At 38.0% G+C, this 22,528-nt stretch overlaps 1 protein-coding gene and 1 long non-coding RNA gene across 2 annotated transcripts in view; one reads left to right on the top strand and one right to left on the bottom strand.

The window, feature by feature from the left end:
• The window catches only part of LOC107562895 (plexin-B1-like), a 33,668-nt gene extending 16,864 nt beyond the window's left edge, over positions 1-16,804 (top strand). The window contains 21 exon segments of the mRNA XM_016247651.1: positions 211-347; positions 453-629; positions 1,351-1,537; positions 2,190-2,432; positions 2,562-2,744; positions 2,891-3,039; positions 3,371-3,471; positions 5,086-5,303; positions 5,436-5,614; positions 5,709-5,775; positions 6,065-6,211; positions 8,637-8,802; positions 8,961-9,064; positions 9,505-9,589; positions 10,388-10,554; positions 10,727-10,887; positions 11,294-11,441; positions 11,548-11,612; positions 11,901-11,976; positions 12,138-12,212; positions 15,172-16,804. Of these exon segments, the coding sequence (XP_016103137.1) occupies positions 211-347; positions 453-629; positions 1,351-1,537; positions 2,190-2,432; positions 2,562-2,744; positions 2,891-3,039; positions 3,371-3,471; positions 5,086-5,303; positions 5,436-5,614; positions 5,709-5,775; positions 6,065-6,211; positions 8,637-8,802; positions 8,961-9,064; positions 9,505-9,589; positions 10,388-10,554; positions 10,727-10,887; positions 11,294-11,441; positions 11,548-11,612; positions 11,901-11,976; positions 12,138-12,212; positions 15,172-15,276 (2,940 nt within the window). The 3' untranslated portion in view covers positions 15,277-16,804.
• Positions 1-19,661, bottom strand: part of LOC107562897 (uncharacterized) — a 21,608-nt gene extending 1,947 nt beyond the window's left edge. Inside the window, exons 1-2 of the long non-coding RNA XR_001606048.1 lie at positions 19,652-19,661; positions 3,689-3,695 (exon numbers count right to left, since the gene is read on the bottom strand). This is a non-coding gene — a long non-coding RNA (uncharacterized lncRNA). The remainder of the gene's footprint in view (positions 1-3,688; positions 3,696-19,651) is intronic.
• Between the last annotated feature and the right edge of the window lie 2,867 nt (positions 19,662-22,528).

Here is a 22,528-nt window from a genome sequence, read left to right on the forward strand (position 1 = left end):
TTTAATCAAGTTGGTCCCCCCCCCCCCCCTCCCCACACACAAACATCCCCTATCCCTCTATTTCCTGTTTTTCATCTTATTATTATATTTGAAAATGGTTGTTGTGGAATTCCTTCTGGCTTGATGATTGCAGAAGAAAAAGCTGTAATTATTTAGTTCTTGAATGCAGAATTTCTTCTGATTGTATCTCTCAACCTTGCATCCTTTAAGGACCCGAAGCTGATTGAAGTTTCTCCTCAGAGAGGACCAAAGGCAGGAGGAACAACTCTGACAATCACAGGCAGAAAACTTTTGACCGGTCGTGTTACTGATATTAGTGTCCTACTAGGGAATGTGCCTTGTTCATTGTAAGTACTATGTATCACTGTGGAAAACTGTCTCCTGTAGATTGGTGTAATATGAGTATTGTCTGTGATTAGGAAGTTCTTTTATGCCCTTTTTTTCCTCTGCAGAATATCAAGTGTTCAGGAGGAAACTATCAAGTGTCTGACTGGTGCTAGTAACAGGACAGGAGAACACAGAGTGACTGTGCAGTATGGAAACACTGAGCGACATCTCCATGGCAATGGCTATTACTATACCCCTGACCCCAACATTACACATGCCATTCCCTCTAAGAGCTTTGTTGGGTGTGTGTTTGAGTTTACCTGCCTTTATTTAATTTACATTTGTTTCTTTATCAGACGCTTTTATCCAAAGTAACTTAAAGTGACAAATAATACAACAAAGATCTTCAGGTGAACATGAAGTGTTGAAAATAAGAGTTTTAGCCATTGTTTTAACCAAGAGTACAGGTTAGAACCGGGTGGGAAATAAGAAATTGCAGAAGCTTAGAGAAACAGAAGCATATCTTTTTTTTTATTTTTTTAAATAGAGTAAACATAATTGGTATTCAGTCAAATGCTGACAGAAAAGTTTTTTAGATGTTTTATGATTATTGTTTGGGACTAGGCTGTTTTTTAAATTATAATTATGGAAATGTATATTTGTCTATAGGCCTGTACATGGAAATTATTTAATGGAATTATTAAATGGGATTTTTGTTTTGGGATCTTTCATTGTAGTGTACTATAGTATGAATGTCAGAGTGCAACACCTTATTGAACAAAAAAAAAAAGAAGTATGATCATAGGGGACTTAAGGAGTTGATTTTATTTATCAGTTGCTGATTCGAAAGTGACCTAGATGACCATAAAATGTGCAAAAAAAAAAAAACCCTGCAAGGCTGTATTTATGAACTCTTCTTTTAAAACGTTCACTTAAAGAAAAGAAAAAACCTTCTGGAAGTGTGTTTTTTTTTCTTCTTCTCTTGAAAATCTTTAACATTCCTTCGTTTACACATTTATACAGTGGAGGGCGTGTAATAAGCGTGTTCGGCCAGAACTTGAATGTGGTCCAGAAGCCTCAGATGCGAGTTACAGTGGTCCTCCCAGACTCCATTTACCCCTTGAGGAGACACAGACGAAGGAGAAAAAGGAGTGCAACGGATGTGGAAATGCAGGAAACAAACTGTACAGAAGACTGTTCTGTCATACAGGTTTGTTTTTTGTTTTTTTCATTTTAACCTTACCTAATAAACTTATACACTGAATTTTTTGTTTCCCCAGTTTTATACTCTGTTTCTAAACTATATTCACAGATTAGTAAACCATTCCAACACCTCTACACACAAATTTGAAGGCCATCTTCTCAATTTAGAAATTTTTGCCCACTGCTTCATTCATAAACTCACATGGACAATTGGTTGAGATTAAATTATTCATTGGAATATAGAGTATAAACTATACATTTTTATTTTAAAAACCACTTATATACTATCTAATTTAATATCTGATATGACTATGGTAAGTGCATTGATTGCCGATTGTTACTTTAATGGTTCTGATGTTACTTTTATTGGCTATCACACATTTATTCTTTTATAGACTCTTTTATTAAGAGTGACCTTCAAGTGAGATTCAGAAATACTTTTAATGTTCTAAAGGAAATATGTCTTGATTCACAATGGTTTTAAGATTGATCAAATAAAGACATTTTTGTCAATTTTTTAAAGACAGTTTTATTAAGATACTAGATTATAGTCTTTGGTGAACAGTCTCCATAATTATGCATCATTTTGTGTAAAATACTTGGGTGACTGTCCACTTACACGGTGTTATCGCTTTCTCTTGTTTTCCTTTTCTCTGTAGTTTGAGGAGGATTGCGAGGTGAAAAACTCTTCTCTGTTGTTGTGTCGGACTCCTGGTGTAGATGCTAAGGTAGTTGGTGGCCATATGCTGGTTGAGTTTCTGTTGGATAATTTGCGCTTTGACTTTAACTCTGTCAGCCAATCACCTTTCATCTATGAACCAAACCCAGTTCTGCACCCACTGAACCATCGTGATCCCACAAAACCATATCGTTACAAACCTGGATCAGTTATATCAGTGGAGGTTAGTGGGACTTTTGCTGATGTGTTTTTTATCTATTTGTTTATTTATTTTACTTGTCAAGTTTAAGAACTTAATTTTATGCTGCTGCTTTTAACTTTTTCTTGGACCCCTTTTCATTTCTTTCTACAGGGTGAGAATTTAGACTTGGCCATCTTTAAAGAGGAAGTAGTAGCACTGATTGGTGAAGGAGTTTGTACTGTTAAAACTTTGACACATAATCACCTTTATTGTGAGCCACCACCCCAGCAGCCCCCTCTTTCCCTTAGGCACGGGCGCAAGCGAGAGGGAGCTGAGGCCTTTCCAGAATTTATAGTAAGGATGAAGCCAACACCCTCACAAACTGAGCTTTAAATTTCACTTACATCTTCTATTATGAAGTGGCTGTAATTTGCATTTTTTGTTGCAGATATTGTATTGCATGAATAGGGGTGTGTAATAGTGTGTCTGTCTGTTTCCAGGTTCATATGGGAAACTTGAACTTTTCACTGGGACAAGTGCAGTATGATTCTCCTAGTCACTCTATCTTTCCACTGGTGGCGCAGATTGGTGTTGGAGTGGTGGCTTCTCTTGTTGCTCTTATTGTGCTTATCATCGTGTTTATATACAGGTGTGTATGTAATGTGAGAGAATGTGCTAAATACAGTACTGTGAAAAAGTTCCCTATGAAGATTATAGCTTTTTTTTTTTTTACGTATTTGGATTAGATTGGCATTTTACCAGTGTTAATGGATAAATAGCAATAGAATTTAAATAAATAAATAGCAATAGAATTTGATAATAAATTGCCCAGCGTAAATCGGAAAACACAGAATGCCCATTTCATGTTTGGAATGCTTACCTGCTAGCAATGAATAATGCAATAAATCAATATTGAAACATTTATAGACTGGTATATGAACTTAATTGATATTGTGTGCCCTCATATCTCTTCCACTTAGGAGAAAGAGTAAACAGGCTCTGAGAGATTACAAGAAGGTTCAGATCCAGTTGGAGAATCTAGAGACCAGTGTGAGAGACCGTTGCAAAAAAGAGTTTACAGGTAATTTATGGCTACATTTAGGATGAGATCATAGGATAGATCTGAATGATTTTAAATGGCTGGTTTTCCCAGAAATGAAAATTCTGTCATTCATTTCATTAATTTACCCTCATGCCATTCCAAACATTTAAAAACTTTGTTCATCTTCGGAAACACAAATGAAGATAATTGACATTCCCTTGATTGACATAATTTTTGTCTATCCATTGAATTCGACATTTGTGCTGCTGTTTACTATATTTCAAATGACATGAGTGTGTAAATGATGGCCGAATTTTCATTTTTTTTGAGGAACTAATCCTTTAAGTCTAAGAAAAGCTGTAAGCGAGGCCAAAATGTATTCCATCATTCATTCATAGTGGTAAAAAAAATTATACCATTTGGAATTTTTGGTCAAAATTGGGTCCACTTGTTCCACAGAATCTGAAGAGCTTAATTAATTTGAAATGTTCAATAAAGCTTCTTAAAATGTTTAAAGGGGTCATATGATGCGATTTCAAGTTTTCCTTTTTCTTTGGAGTGTTACAAGCTGATTGTGCATAGATAAGATCCCTGAAGTTGCATAGACTAAAGTCTCAAAACCAAAGAGATATTCTTTATTAAAGTTAAGACTCTGCCACGCCCCCCTAAAACAGCTCGTTCTAACACCCCCCCACATATCTACCTCACTATGTGGAAATATTAGCATAATGCCGCCCAAATGTGCATGCAAAGAAAGAAGGTGTGGTTTCAGTAGCCACAGTTAGTGTTGAAGCAGCCATGTCAGAGAGACGCTGTGTGTTTCTAGGCGAAAGCAAAAGCAATTTATTTGGCCTTCCGAAAGTAGATGCATTTAGGAATCTTTAAGATTGCTTACAAGAGAACAGCAATGCATTTTATGGACGACCGTTTCGTGAACCTAGGAGAGGAGGTAATTCTAACTTTGCTATGATAATCTGGTGCTTCTGAATCGGATACTGTTTTGTTATTAGTTTAAGTATTTGCTATTGGCCGTTCAAATGCTGAGTTTTGTCTTGTATGTATGTGTGTGTGTGTGTGTGTGTGTGTGCGCGTGTGTGAGAGAGCGAGAGAGTCTAAGAGTTCTAAGACAGGGAGTCAGCTGTCTTAGCCGTGGCTTGTGTACTGCAAACACATACCAGCTTCATCACTGTGTCTGTCATGCGACTCTGTGCACCTTTCGGGCTCTGTCTTTACATTTATTTTGAAAGATGAAGCTCGCGATTATGGTAAGGGGCGTTACATTTCCGATGAGTGCTTGCGGTGTTCGGCCAATCACAATGCACTGGGTCAGCTGGCCAATCAGAGCAGACTGCACTTGTCGGAAGGAGGGACTTTGTAGAAAACAAAGCGTTTGAGAGAGGCGGGGCATAGAGGACCTACAATAATGTACAGTATTTGAAAAATAATGTGTTTTTTGAACATTAAAGCATGTCAACATATTCTGTTACACCAAATACACAAAATAATTATCTTTAAAAAAACATCATATGACCCCTTTAAACAAATCACAAATTATCCAGTGCAGTATTTCAGCCGTCAGTTAAGTTTCTCAAACCCTTCCTCAAGAAAATCTGATCTTTAATAATCGTACAGTTGACTCTTAAACCTCCACAGATCTGATGACCGAAATGATGGATATGACAAGTGATCTGGTTGGATCAGGGATTCCTTTCTTGGAGTACCGCATGTATGCTGAACGCATCTTTTTCCCTGGGCACCGTGAGTCGCCACTTCGCAGAGACCTGGATGTGCAGGAGTGTCGACGGGCCACGGTGGAGCAAGGACTCATTCAGTTATCTAATCTCCTAAACAGCAAACTCTTCCTCACAAAGGTAGCTAAAATTCTTTTTTCCTCACTGTTGACCAAACACTCAAAGATGAGCAAACACTCTTAACACCTTGTGTATACCAGTATGTTTGCTGCTTTAAAATGTAATTTTTTTTTATTGTTGTCACTTTTACAGTTTATCCACACTCTTGAGAGCCAGAGGACATTTTCACCTAGAGACAGAGGATATGTGGCCTCTTTGCTCACTGTGGCTCTTCACAGTAAACTAGAGTACTTCACTGACATACTCAAAACACTGTTGAACGATCTGGTGGAACAGTATATTGCCAAGAACCCAAAACTCATGCTCCGGAGGTAAGGATGTTGCAGTAACTGACATTAGAAGTACTAATTTAATATTCATTGTTCTCAAGTGTCTGTATGACTGAGGCTTTTATTGTCTTCTCAGAACAGAGACGGTAGTTGAAAAGCTCCTGACAAACTGGATATCCATCTGCCTCTATGCTTTCTTAAGGGTGTGTATATAAAATATATAAATTTACCGTGGATAAAAAGAGATGCTTTGTAGTTCGCGGTTTAAAAAAAATGTGATTAGATGGTTAACAGTGTAAAACAATTGTCCAGGAATGTAATTAGCCTCTTAAAACACGATGATGTCTTAATTAAGACTACAGGATGGTTTAACACCTAGGTCCTTGAGGATCTGATGACAGTTAATAGAGATTTAAAAGAATTTATGTGTTTTTAAGTAGATCATCCATATTGTATTGTGTAAATTATTATAATTCTGCTTCCTGTGTTTAGCATTCAGCTGGTGAGTCTCTGTATATGCTCTTCAGAGCAATTAAACACCAAGTAGATAAAGGACCTGTGGATGCAGTGACTGGCAAAGCCAAATACACCTTAAATGATAACCGTTTGCTGAGAGAGGATCTGGAATACCGCACTCTGGTTAGAATCTTTGAATCTCTTTATTATGACTTGAATCTCTTTATTATACACTTTTAGTGCATTAGTTTAATTGGTTTCTGCCAAAAAGCTTTTTGTAAATAAAAATGATTGAAACACTCCATCTTAGCTCACAGATTGTGTCCACTCTTACAAAATGTAAGCATCACAGTGTTTGGTTACACTTTATTTTATTAATGATGGGCCTGTGTAGATGCAGACTGGCCAGAGTGCCCATGATGATGACCCCTGTATACAGCCAAAAGACCTGAGAATGGGCACACAAGCAAAAGAACTGGACTTTGGGGCAGTGGAAGAAGGTTTTCTTTTGCATCACATTTACTTGGGGATGTAATGGGACCAGGATACACTGCAGGAAGATGACAAAGCTGGTTGAGGGACTGTGATGCTCTGGGCAATGTTCTGCTAGGAAACCCTGTTTCCAGCCATTCATATGGTGTCAATTTGACACATGCCACCTACCTAAACCTCATTGCAGACCAGGTGCACTTTTCATAGCAATAGCATTCCCTGATGGCATTGGCCCCTTTTAACAGGATATTTTACCCTGCTACATTGCACACATTGTTCAGGAGTGGTTTAAAGAAGTGTAATGAAGGGTTAAAGTGATCTCCTGATCTCCAAATTCTTTAGATGTTAATCTGACTTTGCATCTGCGGCATGCGCTGGACCAACCAGTCCAATCCATGGTGGCTCAACCTCGCAACTTAAGGACATGAAGGATCTACTGCTAATGTCTCGGTGCCAGATACCACAGGACACCCTCAGGGGTCTTATACAGTCCATGACTCGACAGGCCAGTGCTGTTTCAGCAGCACAAGGAGGGTCAACAGCATTTTAGACTGGTGGTTGTAATGTTTTGGCTCATCAGTGTATTAATATAGAATTAACATTGTTCTCACAGTAAGTTTCTCAACCCTGGGTTTCTGTCTTATGAGTATAATTGAAGGATGATTGTAGAGTGGGTATAGAAAAGAATCACCCTCTTTAAAATAATCACATTTTGTTGCTTTGCAGCCTGAAATGAAGACAGACACAGTTTTTGTTTTATCCAGCTGCATTTCCTCAGTGTAACTTATAACATCCAAGTGAAATATATTAACACCAACATGTCAGAAAAAAAAAACAGAATCAGAGTTGGATAAAGGATCACCCCCTTGTGTATTTTGTTGAACCACCTTTTGCTTTAATTACAGCCTTTAATCTGTTGGGATATGTCTCTACAAACTTTGCACATCTAAACTTTGCAATATTTGCCCACTCTTCTTTTGCAGAACTGCTCAAGTTCAGTTAAATTTTATGGTGACCATTTGTGGACTGCAGTCTTCAAGTAATTCCACAGATTTTCATTAGGGTTTAAGTCTGGGCTCTGACTAGGCCATGCATTCTCCTTCAACCACTGTGTGGTCAGTTTAGCTGTGTGCTTTCGGCCATTGTCATGTTGGAAGGTAAACCTTCTTCCCATTGACAACTTTCTGGCAGAGGGCAGCAGATTTTCCTCAAGAATTTGACAGTATTTTGCCCCATCCATTTTTCCTTCAATCCTGACAAGTGCTCCAGTCCCTGCTGCAGAGAAACACCCCCATAACAGGATATTACCACCTCCATGCTTTACTGTAGTAGGAATGTTGTTATTTGGATGGTGAACTGTATTGGATTTCCGCATTTGGTGTTGAGGCCAAATAATTCAATTTTAGTCTCATGTGGCCTCAGAAACTTCAAGGTGCGTTTTGGCAAAGCTCAGTCGTGACTGCATATGACCTTTCTTGAGGAGTGGCTTTTTTCTTGCAATCCTCCCATACAAGCCACATTTGTGGATAATTTGTGAGATTGTTGTCACATGCACACAATGACCACTCTTTGTCATAAAGTCATAAAGGCCTCTTGGTAGCCTCTCTGAGCAGTCTCCTCCTGGCTCTTTCATCCAGTTTGGAGCGACGTCCTGATCCAGGGAGGGTCTGTGTTATACCAAATAACTTCCACGTCTTATTCATATACTTTACTGTGCTTCTAGACATTGAGAAAATGTTTTTGTATCCATCTCCTGACTTGTGCCTGTCCACAACTTTTATCCCGGAGATCTTTTGACAGTGCCTTTCCATCCATAGTTGATTCTTACCAAATGCTGAAGGGTTCAGATATTTCAGTATCATTGTTCAGCAAAACATTGCTGGTTTTATGGTGGAAGTGAAAGATGTGCAATTTAAACCGATTATGGTTCAGATCAGAAGCCATTGTCTTGAAGAGAAAATAGGAAAATCAACTGGGATATTTAAAATAAACCAGTCAGTTTATAAGATTTATTACAGAATCATATATAGATTTTTTTGTGCTTGTATAAAATGTAAATAATTAAAATGTGATTTTAAAATACTTAATTCTTTCTCTTCTCTTTTTTTCACTTTAGACATTGAATGTCTTGATGCAAGGAATAGGTGTGAATGAGGCTCAGCCAGTTGCTGCCAAAGTTTTAGACTGTGACACTATAACCCAGGTGAAGGAGAAGATACTAGACCAGGTGTACAAGGGCACCTCATACTCTCATAGACCACATGCTGACTCTGTGGACCTGGGTGAGAACATTCATATATGTCTGCCTTCTCTTACCCATATCAACTGTGTCCTCTTTACGTAATAATCATTAATTCTTACATTCTTTGTTTGTTTCTTTTCAAACTTTATATGTCTTTGACTTTACATGTGGTTTTCATCGTTCCTTGGGCATTTCCAGAATGGCGGTCTGGTGTAGCAGGTCACCTAATCCTCTCAGATGAAGATCTAACATCTGTGGTTCATGGCAACTGGAAACGCCTGAACACGCTCCAGCATTATAAGGTACAATGCAATCTTTAAAACACACAGTGCTGTAAACCACTCAAGTGCTTTACAAATAACAATGCCTTACAAATCTTCTTAGTATGCAAGCCAATGGAAAAATGAAAGGTGCGGGCACATTTACAATTGCTCACTGTTGCCAAATTTTGTGAGCAAAATCCAGTAATTTCAGTAGAAATCAGTGCATTTAGGAATTTTGCATGAGGAGAAAAATTTCCCAACACGTGTTTTTGCATTGGATTCAAGGTGGTCATGCAAATTTGATCAACAGAAATCTGCTTTGTTTAAAAGTGGAGGACCGAATAGGGACTATCCTCATTTGACTAGTGTATATTTAAACTAATGTACACATGCCAAATATTCCTTAGTTACATGATATATCATATAATATATATATAACATTTTTAACTTCTATTCTTCATATATTTTTGGGATTTCAGGTTCCAGATGGAGCAAATGTAGCTTTGGTGCTGCGCCAAAGCAAACATATTCACCATGATACCCATGATTACTTTGCAGGGGAGAGTGAGTACACTATATCGCACGTGACTATGCAAAGTGTTCATGTTCACAGACACGCAACACACAGGGCTGTTTTTTATGATTGTTTAGACCAGGGGTGCCCAACCCTGCTCCTGGCGATCGACTGTCCTGCAAAGTTTAGCTCCAACTCTAATCAAAGACACCTGCCTTTAATTTTTAAGTGATCCTGAAGACCCTAATTAGTTGCTTCAAGTGTGTTTGATTAGGGTTGGAGCTGAACTTTGCAGGACAGTCGATCGCCAGGAGCAGGGTTGGGCACCCCTGGTTTAGACAGTATTGTGTAAAAAAAATTACAAATTAAAAGGGTACTGTGGTACTGACTATAGTCTTCCTTCCACTGTAGAAAAGTGAAGTCATAATATCCCAAGATAGCTGCTGCCATCTTTCGCTGATGATGTCATTTTATATTTTTTTAATTAGTAATTTTTAATTTTTTTTAAAGCTTGGCTCACCTCTCATTTGTTTACATGGAAAGGGCAGGGTTTATGACCAATACTGCAGCCAGCCACCAGGAGGTGATCTAAATGTTTTGGATTCACTTTTCTTGACATGTATAGTGTACAACATAGTGTGTCATGGCGCAGATCAAAAATATAAACACAGTTGTTTGTCTTTAGTAACTGTAATAGGCAGCACGAAAAAATCTGTGTGTAAAATGTATAAAATGTTTTATTAAACATTGTGGTCTAAATCTGGGTAACTAACATTTTTATTCTGTGTTCTCTATTCAACACTTGAATATATTGCTTTATTTTATCGTCTTTCATTCTCCCTCCACAGAGACGCCCATGCTAGAGGATGCAGATGAGGGAGGAGTGAGACTGTGGCATCTAGTGAAGGCCAGTGAGGAGCCAGAGTTACCCAAACACAGACGAGGCAGTTTAAAAGAACGAGAAAGAGCCAAGACAATACCAGAGATCTATCTCACGCGGCTACTGTCAATGAAGGTATCTTAAACGCACGTTCATACAGCCTAAAGAACTAGACAAAAGCATAAAGGAGAAGCCAAACTCATAACAGTTATGTACAACTCTTTCTAGTATGCATGGGCGATTTAAAAAAAAAAAATTTTGAACATGCGCACACCTGTTTACTTGCTGTGTCTTTGTCTATCTGTAGGGTACACTGCAGAAGTTTGTGGATGATCTGTTCACAGTTATTCTAAGCACTAGTCAACCGGTTCCTCTGGCAATCAAATATTTCTTTGACTTGCTTGATGATCAGGCAGTGCGCCATGGCATTTCAGACTCTGAAACTATTCACATCTGGAAAACTAACAGGTACTAATTCACTTAGTGAACAATTTAACCATAAAAAAATGCTAAAACACAATCCGAGAATAGTTGTGTTTTTCCAGTCGAGAAACTTGTGGGTTAATGCATGCCAACAAAAATAACTGTCATTTATTTTAATTTACATTTTTTCTTTGGTCACCTTTTTTATATTGATCTGTGATCAGTGATAAAGGGTCAGTAACCCCCCCAAAACAACAAAAGTTTCTTGGGTGAACTATACCTTTATCCTAAGTATTTAATGGAGCTACTCGGTGATAGTCTCATAAATGAATGGATTAGAATTAGATATTGAAAGCCTTAACTGGATTAAAACGATCACGTATCCACCTACGAGTGAAGTAATAGTTTAAAGTTTTCTTGATGATCTGATTTGGTTGTCTTTTGGTTCTAGTTTGCCTCTGCGGTTCTGGATCAACATTGTAAAGAACCCTCAGTTCATCTTCGATGTGCAGGTGTCAGATAATGTGGACGCGGTTCTGTCAGTTATTGCGCAAACATTCATGGACTCCTGCACTACCACAGAGCATAAACTTGGAAGGGTAAGAGACGAACAGAGAAAGGAACAGGAAGCCAGTAGCGTGGAATATTGACATTGCTGAAGATTAAAAACTGATGTTTTTCTTTTTATTCCTGTTATTTATCTAGGATTCACCTATTAATAAGTTGCTGTATGCCAGAGATATCCCTCGCTATAAACAGATGGTTGAACGGTAAAAATACCTTGGACTACTTTACTACTGTTTAGGGCCAGGGTTCCTCAAATCTTGTCCTGGGGGGCCAATGCGCTGCAGAGTTTAGCTCCAACCCTGATCAAACTCAGCTACCTGTGATTTTCTAATGATCCTGAAGACATTGATTAGCATGCTCAGGTGTGTTTGATTAGGGTTAGAGCTAAACTCTGCAGGAAAGTGGATCTCGTGGACCAGATTTGAGGATCCCTGGTATAGGCTATATTAGAAAGTCATCTTGTTCTGAATGTCACTGTTTTTCTTAAACAGATATTATGCAGACATCAAGCAGACCATCTCTGCCAGCGATCAGGAGATGAACTCTGCTCTTGCTGAGCTCTCCAGGGTATGTCTGTCATTAGTTTACTTCCTTTCAGTTGTAAAATTGGAATAAGTCATTTTGACTGAAGTGAATTTGTAATGGGTTAGAGACGGGGGGGGGTTAGTGTAGCACATACAAATTTTGTTCATAAGATTTACACACTCTACATTTGTTTTGACTGTCAGAATTACTCTGGAGAATTAAATTACCTGGTGGCCCTGCATGAGCTCTATAAGTACATCAACAAATACTACGACCAGGTGAGTCATGACAGGCTAAGATATATTTTAAGACAATGTATACGCTCTTAGGCTAAGACTAAATAAAAAGGTTCTGTTTGTTAGCATCAGTTAACTATTATAAGTTAACATGAACTAACAATGTACTTCTACAGCATTAATCTTAATGGTCATTTTAATGTTTACTAATATATTGGGTCACTTTAGATTGTGGATTCTCACTATTAACTAGCTATTAACTAGGACTTCTTTCCCCAGTAAACTCCTAATTTGCTACTTATTAATAGTTAGTAAGGTAGTTGTTAATTTTAGGTAGGGGTAGGATTAGGGGATCTAAAATATGGTCATGCAAAATAAAGCATTAATTTGTGCTTTGTAAGTACTAGTAAACAGCCAATATGCTAGTAATATGCATGCAAATAAGTAACTAGTTAATAGTGAGAATCTGTCCCTAAACTAAAGCGTTACCGAATGCTGAAAAAAATACACTACTGTTCACAGGATTGGGGTCAGTAACATTTTCTTTAAAGAAATTAATACTTTTATTCAACAAGGATACATTAAATCAGTAATTCTCAAACCTTTTACAGCGGCGTACCCGCTGGGGCATTTAACATTCTTCTGCGTACCCCATCTCTTCCACGTAGACCGCAGTCACACCTTTTCTATTAAAGGGGTCATATGATGTTGCTAAAAAGAGCATTATTTTGTGTATTTGGTGTAATGAAATGTGTTTATGCGGTTTAAGGTTAAAAACACATTATTTTCCACATACTGTACATTGTTTCTCCTCTATGCCCCGCCTTTCTGAAACGCGTCGATTTTTACAAAGCTCATCGGTCTGAATAAGCGAGGTGTGCTCTGATTGGCCAGCTATCCGGTGCGTTGTGATTGGCTGAATTTCTCAAGCGTGTGACGGAAATGTTACGTCCCTTACCATATTGTGATGCCTGCGGCAACCACATGTGACGACCCCGGGCTGAACTCCACTTCGTCCACGGTGAAAGCCGATCCGGCGATCGACAGCGCGAAGTTGATGTATTCCCTCAGCGACTAGCACGGATCAGCTCCAGTCCAGGCATGACGAAGCGATATCGTCCTCCTTTTGGAAGGCCAAACAAAGTAGTTTCGCTTTCACAACGAAACACACAGTGCCTTCACGACATGGCGGCGGCGGTAACAACAATACTACAGCGAGAATAAAAGTTACGCCTTCTTTCTTTGCGTGAACATTTGGGCGGCATTATGCAAATCTTCCCACATCATGACATAGACATGTGGGGGCGTGTTAGAACGAGCCGTTTTAGGTAGGCGTGGTTGACTCTTAACTTTTATAAAGAATATCTCTTTGAATTTGAGACTTTAGTCTTTGCAACTTTACAGATCTTTATGCACCAAGAGGTTGTAACACTCCAAAGAGAAAGGAAAAACTGAAATCGCATCATATGACCCCTTTAAAGGACAATATTTGCCCCCTTAAATTGATTTACAGGTGCATTTTTTTTCCCTTTATAGAGGCAAAGATTTTCTATCCTTATTAATGGTATCTTATGTCATGTTTTATGTACATGTTTTATTCTTAACATTCCTTTAAGTGTATTATTAATAAAATAAATAAAGCAATAAATGATGGAAAATCAAAGTGATACTTGTGGACTTAAAAATAAAACCGCCAATAGGTGGCAGCAAGTCACTGTCTTAATGAGCCAGGCATCGCATTATTCATTCATTCATTCAGTAACAAAGCAAAATGCTGTAGTTATGAATGGGTTATTAATCACTGACGCTGTGAATCGTTCAAAGCCGCTGGTTCGTTCACTAACGAAACACTGCTGTATGATGCTTGGAGATGATACGGATTTTGTTGGAACTATTATTATTTCGTTGCAAAATAACAAACATGACAATATTCCGTTTAAAATGTAGGCTACATTTAAAATGTAAAATGTTCCCTTAATATTAACTTTTTTGTTGAACTGTTGTAAAAATCTGTCACATTTGCCATCGTTTGGATATTCAAGAAAATTTGCATTCTTGCTCTTATTTTAAACATGAAAACAATAACTCGCACAGTGTATGTGTCTGTATCGAAGAGAGTTTAAATCGATCTCAATGTACAGTGCGTGCCAATATTTGCTCTTCATGCTATTAAGTGAAGATCTACTTTAAAGATACATTGAACAGCAGCATGATTTGCTAAAGCAGCATATTCAGCGGGCATCCTATCATGCGCACACTGCTTGTGTGGATGCAGTCAGTTTTGACTGCAAAAGATGAGGTAAGCTGATTGGATATCATGTATTTGACCGTTTACGGCACTTCCATTTTCCTTTTTTTTTTTTTTTTTTACATTAGAAGTGGCATTTTGCTTTTCAGAAAGACATGTTCGGTTTTAATGTTACTTTAAGTTGGGGTAGAATTAAATTAATGCCAAAACTCCGAATTTTGTTTGCATACACCAGTTTGAGAACCACTGCATTAAATAGATTAAAAGTGATAGTAAAAGAATACTGGAAAAAGTGTACCATGGTTTCCACAAAAAATATTAAGCAGCACAACTGTTTCCAACATTGATAATAATGATAAACATTTATTGCACCAGATCAGCATATTAGAATGATTTATGAAGGATAATGTGGCACTCAAAACTTTGGCATGACAGGGAATTTTTTTTAAATAATACAATTCAAATCAAAATATTAACATTTTAAATATATATTAAAATAGAATAACATTTTAAATTGTAGATAATATTTCACAATATTACTGTTTATGTATTTTTGATCAAATAATTCTTAAACTTTTAAAAGTTGGTGTATATTGCTAATGTGTTCATGTTAGCTAATGCATTACAAATGAGACATTGTAAAGTGTTACTACTATTAGTAGAACAATACATTTTTAGAGGCTATTTTCTGCTGCTTCAAAAAATGTGCGTATTTATGCTCTAATTTTATTCCTATATGTGTGTGTTTGTTAGATTATCACTGCCTTAGAGGAAGACACCACCGCACAGAAGATGCAGCTTGGCTATCGGCTTCAACAGATCGCTGCAGCTGTAGAAAATAAAGTGACAGACTTGTGATCATGGACAAAGTAAAGTGAAAGTAATAAGTGTGAAGACACTGATGGGTGGCTATATGAACACATGGTACAGGTACTTTAGGTACAGTATCAATTGCAACGCTACCATGTGAAGCAAGTATACACAAAGATCGTGTTCCGTTTAGCTGTATTAAATTGGACTCTACTAAGGAAGATAAATTAAGACCCACAGTGTAATGTGATGTGTTGGTTTAGAAGGGTGGAGCCTTTAACTTGAATATGGTCTTGGATTTTTTTTTTTTTTTTTTTATATGGAATATGGTTATTCCCATTTCAGTCCTTTTCATTTTAAAAAGCCTGGATGCCTTGTTGAGTTCATGAATACATTATACTCCCAGTGGAGGGATTTTTTTCTGCAGGATTAACATGAAAACCACGTATACATGCTCAAACTCTTGCTTGGTCATGGCCTTACAACAGAACAAAATTAGATGTTCTGTACTCTGTCTACCTCCTCGCTTTGTATCTACCAGTGTGTTTATGTAAAAATGTCTTGTGGCTGTAGTAATTTTGTAACATTTGAATGTGATTCAGCATTTGCAAAGTTGCTAAAACTGTCAAAAACATACCACGACTGACTGAAGTAAAATGTTATAGAACATTTTCAGCTCATTAGCATATTGTAAATTGTCATAATGTTCAGTAAGTGTCACTGGAAAGTACAGTATGTAAGAGTCTGTTTTGTTAACTTTTTTAAATGTATAAATATTTACTAGTAAGACCAAGTCTAGCAGACTTGTTACATACAGTATAGTGTCATTGTTTCAACTAGTCAGGTCAAATAATGTTTAGCCAATGTTTTTTTTTTTTTTTTGGATTAATTTTAATCTGCTGGTGTCTTTTTAAGCCTTTTTTTTAATTTGAGGTGCCAACATAGGATTGAATGAATTGATCATCTCTTACCACATCCTCTAACATTTCATCAATATGGAATTTTAAAGACTGACACTTTTATGTAGGTACATTTAAAGGATAGAAATCTCTAGCCTTCATGTGAGAAAATATGATCTGTATTGTATGTAAAGTTGTGCTCAAATATATTAGTGCTGGTCCACTGTATAGGTAAATAGACCACTCACTTGCAATTCATTTCTTTTGATCAAAGACTGTTCTCAAACACTGAATTATCACAAAAATGTGAGATAAATAGAAATTGTCAGAGAAAAGATGTGACTGTCATATTTACTAATATTTTTAGTGTAGTACAATGTAAATAATGACTGAATTGTTACGTAGCTTCTTAGCAAATTCAAAAAGAGTAAATTATTATAAGACTTATAAACTGTTCTTTAAAAGAGGTTTAACAATCAGCTTACAAGTTTAATGTTAAGCTGTTCTATAGGTTTTTGGGTCTGAATGTATGTGAATTATGGGAATACAAATGAACGATTACTTGATACATTGTCTTTTCCATAACATCACATGAAAACTAAATTGATTGTGTTGGGCGTTCAAGGTGAACTTGATGGCATCAGTTTAATAATTAGGATAAATAAAGTTTAAATTTGGAGAGCTCTGCCAGTCTCTGTTCTTCTTGGTTCTTAAAACTCATTTGGTATTAAAAATGTTTATTAGGACTAGTCTGACATAATTTCCCATATTGTCTTTTAATTAAGCAGTTATCTTTTGAGAATGACATTTTCCATAACTGCCCACTGAATGCTTATAAAATACAATGCATCCTTCCTTCGTTAGACTTTGACAAGCATGAAACTGCACTTTCTCAAAGAATCCTGCTGAAGATATTTCAGAGTATCTTAGTATTCTCTATGGGCAGAGGTGTAAAGTATTGGAGTAAATGTACTTAGTTACTGTACTTGAGTATCTTTTCGGGTACTTTGTAGTTGTACTGAGTATCAAAGATATTAGCAACTTTTACTCTTTACTCCACTACATTTCTGAATGAGTATCTGTACTCTTTACTCCACTACATTTGAAATGAGTGTTGCAGTTACACATTACATTTTGCATGGACCTAGCTTTTTCTGCGGCAGTTTATTTCTGCTACAAAAGAAGTGATACTGCCTATTACAGGTCACTGAAAGTACTGCGTTTTGCCCTTACTCACCCAAACTTGTCAACAAGGCTACTTTATGTGAATGCGAGTTCCTTAGCAAGTATTTGTGAATCAGAGGTGTTTTATGTATGAGATGAGGACATGACTGCAGCCGGTAATAAGGCCGAAACCAGCACAGCCACTGCAAGAAGGCTTCGGCTTTTTAATTTGATTTAATATTATTTTATTTATCCATTATACTGAAGAGACCTTTTTGAAAGATATTGTTTTTTGTTTGTTTTGTTTTGTAATTTTGAGGTGTTCAGTTTTATTTTGGTTTTAGAAAATAAACGTGATTGCTCTCCTCACAAATCAACTCTTTCTTGTTTTTGTTTCATGCTCTCTGTGCCTTGCCCTGGACTTTTATGTCACTTCCTGCCTCCCGTGGTGTTTGTAGTCAGTTTGTAGTCCGTTTGTTCATTGGTTCCCCTTGATTTGTCTCCCCAGGTGTGTCTTATCTTGTTAAGCTTGTTAGCCCCCTGTGTGTATATATATATAGCGCCCTAGTTTTTCTTTAGTTCCTCGTGAGTTATTGAATGTAATGGTTGTCTGTTTGCCAGTCATTCTGTTCTTTGTTCCCTTTGGGTTTTGCCTTATTGTTTGTTCTAGTTTTTCCATGAAATACCTGCACATAGATCCTTGCCTCTGCCTGTTTTCCGCAGCTTCTCCACAACGTTACAGTTTATCACTGGCATGTCTCTTTGACTAGTGCATCTTTGAGCCTATATTTAGTATACGTAAAATACTTAAGTACTGTTAAAATCAGATACTCTAAGACTTTTACTCAAGTTGTTTTGGAATTGGTGACTTGTAACGTGTAGTGGAGTAATTTTCACTGTAAGGTATCTGTACTTTTACTCAAGTATGGTTTTTAGGTACTCTTTACACCTCTGTCTATGGGTGTTTCAACAGTATGCAGGTGCCAATTCTGTTTAGCGTAGCTTATTTTAGAAAGATGTCTAAACATTTCATTTTGTGACATAAAAACACACTATATCACGTGTGATATAAAAAGTACAAGTGTACATTTAAATGTATTAAGATACTGTCGGCTTACAGCAAGAAGATCCCCAATTTAAGCCCAAGGTTGAGCCGGGAGTCCTTTTTGTATGAAGTTTGTATGTTCTCTCAGTGTTTGCATAGATGTTGTCCGTTGACTCCAGGTTCCACAGTTCAAAGTCAAACAGGTTAGGTGAATTGGAGAATATGGATTGCCCTTCTTTGTGAATGTGTGTCTTTGTACGTTAGCTCTGTGATGGACTGGTTACCTGTCAAGGGTGTATCCCTGCCTTCCGCCTGAGACACTGGAATGTACTCCCGTGACCCTACATAGGGGAAATGTCATAAGAAAGTTGAACCATACCTTGCTCCTACAGAGCTACAATCCTGCAGATTTCAGCTCCTACCACAATCAAACACACACAATCCAGCTAATCATGGAGTTGAGGGGAACTTGATAATTCTATCAATAAGTAGCCCTTCTTGGTAAAATATTTGGGCACGTCTAATTTACATACACTACCAACATAGTAACAATGCAAAGCTGGTTGAAAATTGGTGAACTAAACTTATCCTTTAAAGGTATGTTTAAACCTGTATGAATTTCTATCTTCTGTGGAACAAAAAATACAGTTTTATTTGTTTTGTTTTTTTCGTCCAGACAAAGTCAATGGGGTCCAATGTTGTGTGGATCCTAACGTTCTTCAAAATATATTCAAAATACAAATACAAAATATATGTTCTGCAGAAGAGAGTCTTGCATGGAAAGAAATTGGACAGAGGGTGAGTAAATGATTATAGAACATTAGCATTAACTATTCCTTTATATATATATATATATATATATATATATATATATATATATATATATATATATAAACTCCATCCTCTCATACCAAAATCCACCATTTTATTTGTTTTTATTTATAAATGGTGCTTGATGTCTGCATAACTCTCTCCTTTTTCACAAGCTACATTTTAGCTGAAAACAAATGTTTGAAGTTCAAAACATCTTAATGATGAATTTATTACAAACGTTCAGTTTAACTGACGGACTGGAGTCGTGTGGATTACTTGTGGGTTATAGTAATGTTTTTATCAGCTGTTTGAACTCTCATTCTGACGGCACCCATTCACTGAAGAGGATCCATTGGAAAGCAAGTAATGTAATGCTAAATTTCTCCAAATCTGTTCCGATGAAGAAACAAACTCATCTACATTTTGAATGGTATATATATATATATATATATATAAACTCCAGAAACAAAAATCATACTGTACAAACACATTTAAACATTACAAAAGCATTAACAGAAAAGTGTAACAAACAAGAAAAAAAACAACACTCCTCCTCCTTTTGGTTTTATGCCACCATCTTTATAGGTGCATACCACCACCTACTGTGATGGAGTGTGAAGAGAAAGATTGAGATATTCCTCACATTATCCCTATTTTAAATTTTTTTTTCTAATAAATCTCATAATTGCATTCATTTGTTTTCCTACATTAGACCAGTGGTTCTCAATTCCAGTCCTCACCGCTCTGCACATTTTGTATGTATCTCTTATCACTTCAGACGTTTGTTCTATTCGACCGTATTTCATGGACTTCACAGGATATTCTGCCATGATTCCAGCTCGAAGGGAGCATATTTGTGTAACGAGATAATACAGTTCTATGATTCCAGTAAATTCTGCGTTAATGGGATAGCACTTCCTATTGGCTGCGTGGATGGCGCTATTGCCCACTGAGTTCGAACAGTCTGCAGCAGAGCTATGGAGAACGCTACTTATGTATGTAACTGTGGTTTTGTGAAACTCCCGATGGTTCCACGGTGTCAATGCCTGGATACAACTGCGCAAAACAACAATCAGCCGATGAAGATGTCTGGCAGGGTACAACTGAAAATTACACATTACATGGGAGTCCAGTGTCATTCCAATATAAGTAATTGTTTGCACTGGATTCAGACAACTCTTTGCCTCGTTTACTGCAAGACCAAGCTTCTGCATATGCTCCAAAAGCAGTCTAGTGTCACGTGCAGCTTGTTGTTTTGTCGGTGCACACAGCAGCCAGTCATCTGAGTAAGGCAGGATTTGCATCCATCTGGACCACAGCGGATGTAGAGCTGCAGTCATGCACCTCGTGAAGACACGAGGGGCCAAAGACAGGAAGAACGGTAGGACCTTTAATTGGTAGGCCTGGTTCTTGAAACTGAATCGAAGAAATTTCCTGTGGTGAGGAGCAATCGGAACATGAATGTAAGCATCTTTCAAATCTATGCTTTTGAACCAATCTTTGTGACTGACCGAAGAACGTCAGCTGCACGTAACATCCGAAAGGGAAGAGTTTTCAGGAACATGTTTAGATGTCTCAAGTCTCGAACTGGCCTGGACGGCGTCGAAACTGCTGAGTATACCCCTTGCTCAATGTAGTCCAAACCCATGGATCTACAGTCATCTCCCTCTAGTACTGCAGGTGTAGACTCGAAAAATGATTGACCACCAGCCCAATGACTTCAAGCTTTGTGGGTGTGACTTTTAACGGCTGATGAGGTCGAAAATCCTCATTGGCACAGGGCCTCTGTAACCCTTGAGGTTGTGGTGTAGAATGCTGGTGGAATCGTTGCTCTGATATCGCAAAACGATGACAAGCCTGAATGCCCGGCACCTTAAAAACAGGAGTCAATTGACGAGTGGCCTCAGACAACTTTAATCTTTTTTCCAGAAGCTCTGGGACATTAGGGCCAAAGAGGTGACCAGGAACTATTGGGAGGTCTCGTAGTGTCTTTTTACAATCCTCCAGCAGTTTCGCCTGGGCAAGCCACACTTGCTGGCGAGCTGCCAGAAGCGTGGCTGTAAGAGTACCCAGTTCACGGGTGACATGACCCATAGCCAAAAGAGCAGTTTGAAGGAACTGCGAAACTGAGGGGTCCACATTTGCTGATTCGAGTGTGCTAGTTGTGGTGAGGAGTAATTGACATTTATTGTGTTCTCAGCACGGGTTGTATATGCTGTAGACTCATATGCCTTTTTGAGTAACGAGTCTGTGCGACCACACTGAGTACTGGGGCAATGCACATTGCCTCACCGGGCCTCATCAGGTGATATTACGAGGGCAGTGACGGGTTGCTCTATTTCTGAAACACGGCCAACCCCAAAGGTATCTGCATCCGCCATAGATGCCAGTGTACAGGCAGTCTTTGACTGCCGTTTGGGTGAAGTAGACCCTATCAGGGAGTTTGAAAATTCTGCAACAGAATCCTTGCATGGTGGCATAACAAAGTTAGACCCAGCTGAAAACTGTCTAAAAAAGACGTTGGACTGGGCTGGCTGCACTGGCAAGTTATCCAGCCCTAAACAAGCAACTGCCATCTGTAGCATAGCTAAGGTATCATCCATGGAGGATGGAGTTAGTCCAGAGAGAATCGAATCACCGCTAGAACACCCTGCAGCTGAAAAAATGCATTCTCCTGGGGGAAAGATTGTGCAGCAACATCTACCGCATTCAATTGATCCTGGAAAATTGAGTCAGACACACTTGTAGAGAGCATGTCAAAGTCAGCGTGAGTTGGAGAAGAGGAACTAAAAGGTTCGTCATCCATTTTCTTACTGGGACCTTCCTCATCTTCCTGTGTAATAGCTACAGGTGAGGCAGGCATAACAGGCTGGAACGTCTGAAGAAGGCGTTTTATCTCTGACATCTCAGACAACAGGACAGCAACCGTCTTAGCCACCGGATAGCACCGAGATGGCACAAGTGTTGCACAATTTTATGTAAGATGAAAAACTGAGCGGGGAACCGTCAGCAAATTGATCGGTTACACTAACCACCGGATAGTACCGAGAAGCACTAAGTGTTATCGATATATCAACAAATATATCCAACAAAAACAAAAAAACTCACCGAAACTCCTTATGAGCACGCGGTTACAGCTCTTGTAAGCTGCACTTGACAGCGTGGAAATCGATTGAAGAACGACCTATCACAGACAAGTGAGAAAGCAAAAGAGACCAGATGCTGAGCTAGTGTGTCTATTATACTTGAGGCTCAGCCTATGTCACCACGTGACTTTTTTGGTATATTATCTCGATCTATCGAGCAGGCACTGTGATAATTTACTAGTGCTTAAGCACCACCTCTAGTGGTCAGGAGGAATGAAACAGAACAATAACAT

This window comes from Sinocyclocheilus grahami, unplaced genomic scaffold (assembly GCF_001515645.1).
Source record: "Sinocyclocheilus grahami isolate Dianchi unplaced genomic scaffold, SAMN03320097.WGS_v1.1 scaffold846.1, whole genome shotgun sequence".
NCBI lineage: Eukaryota > Metazoa > Chordata > Actinopteri > Cypriniformes > Cyprinidae > Sinocyclocheilus > Sinocyclocheilus grahami.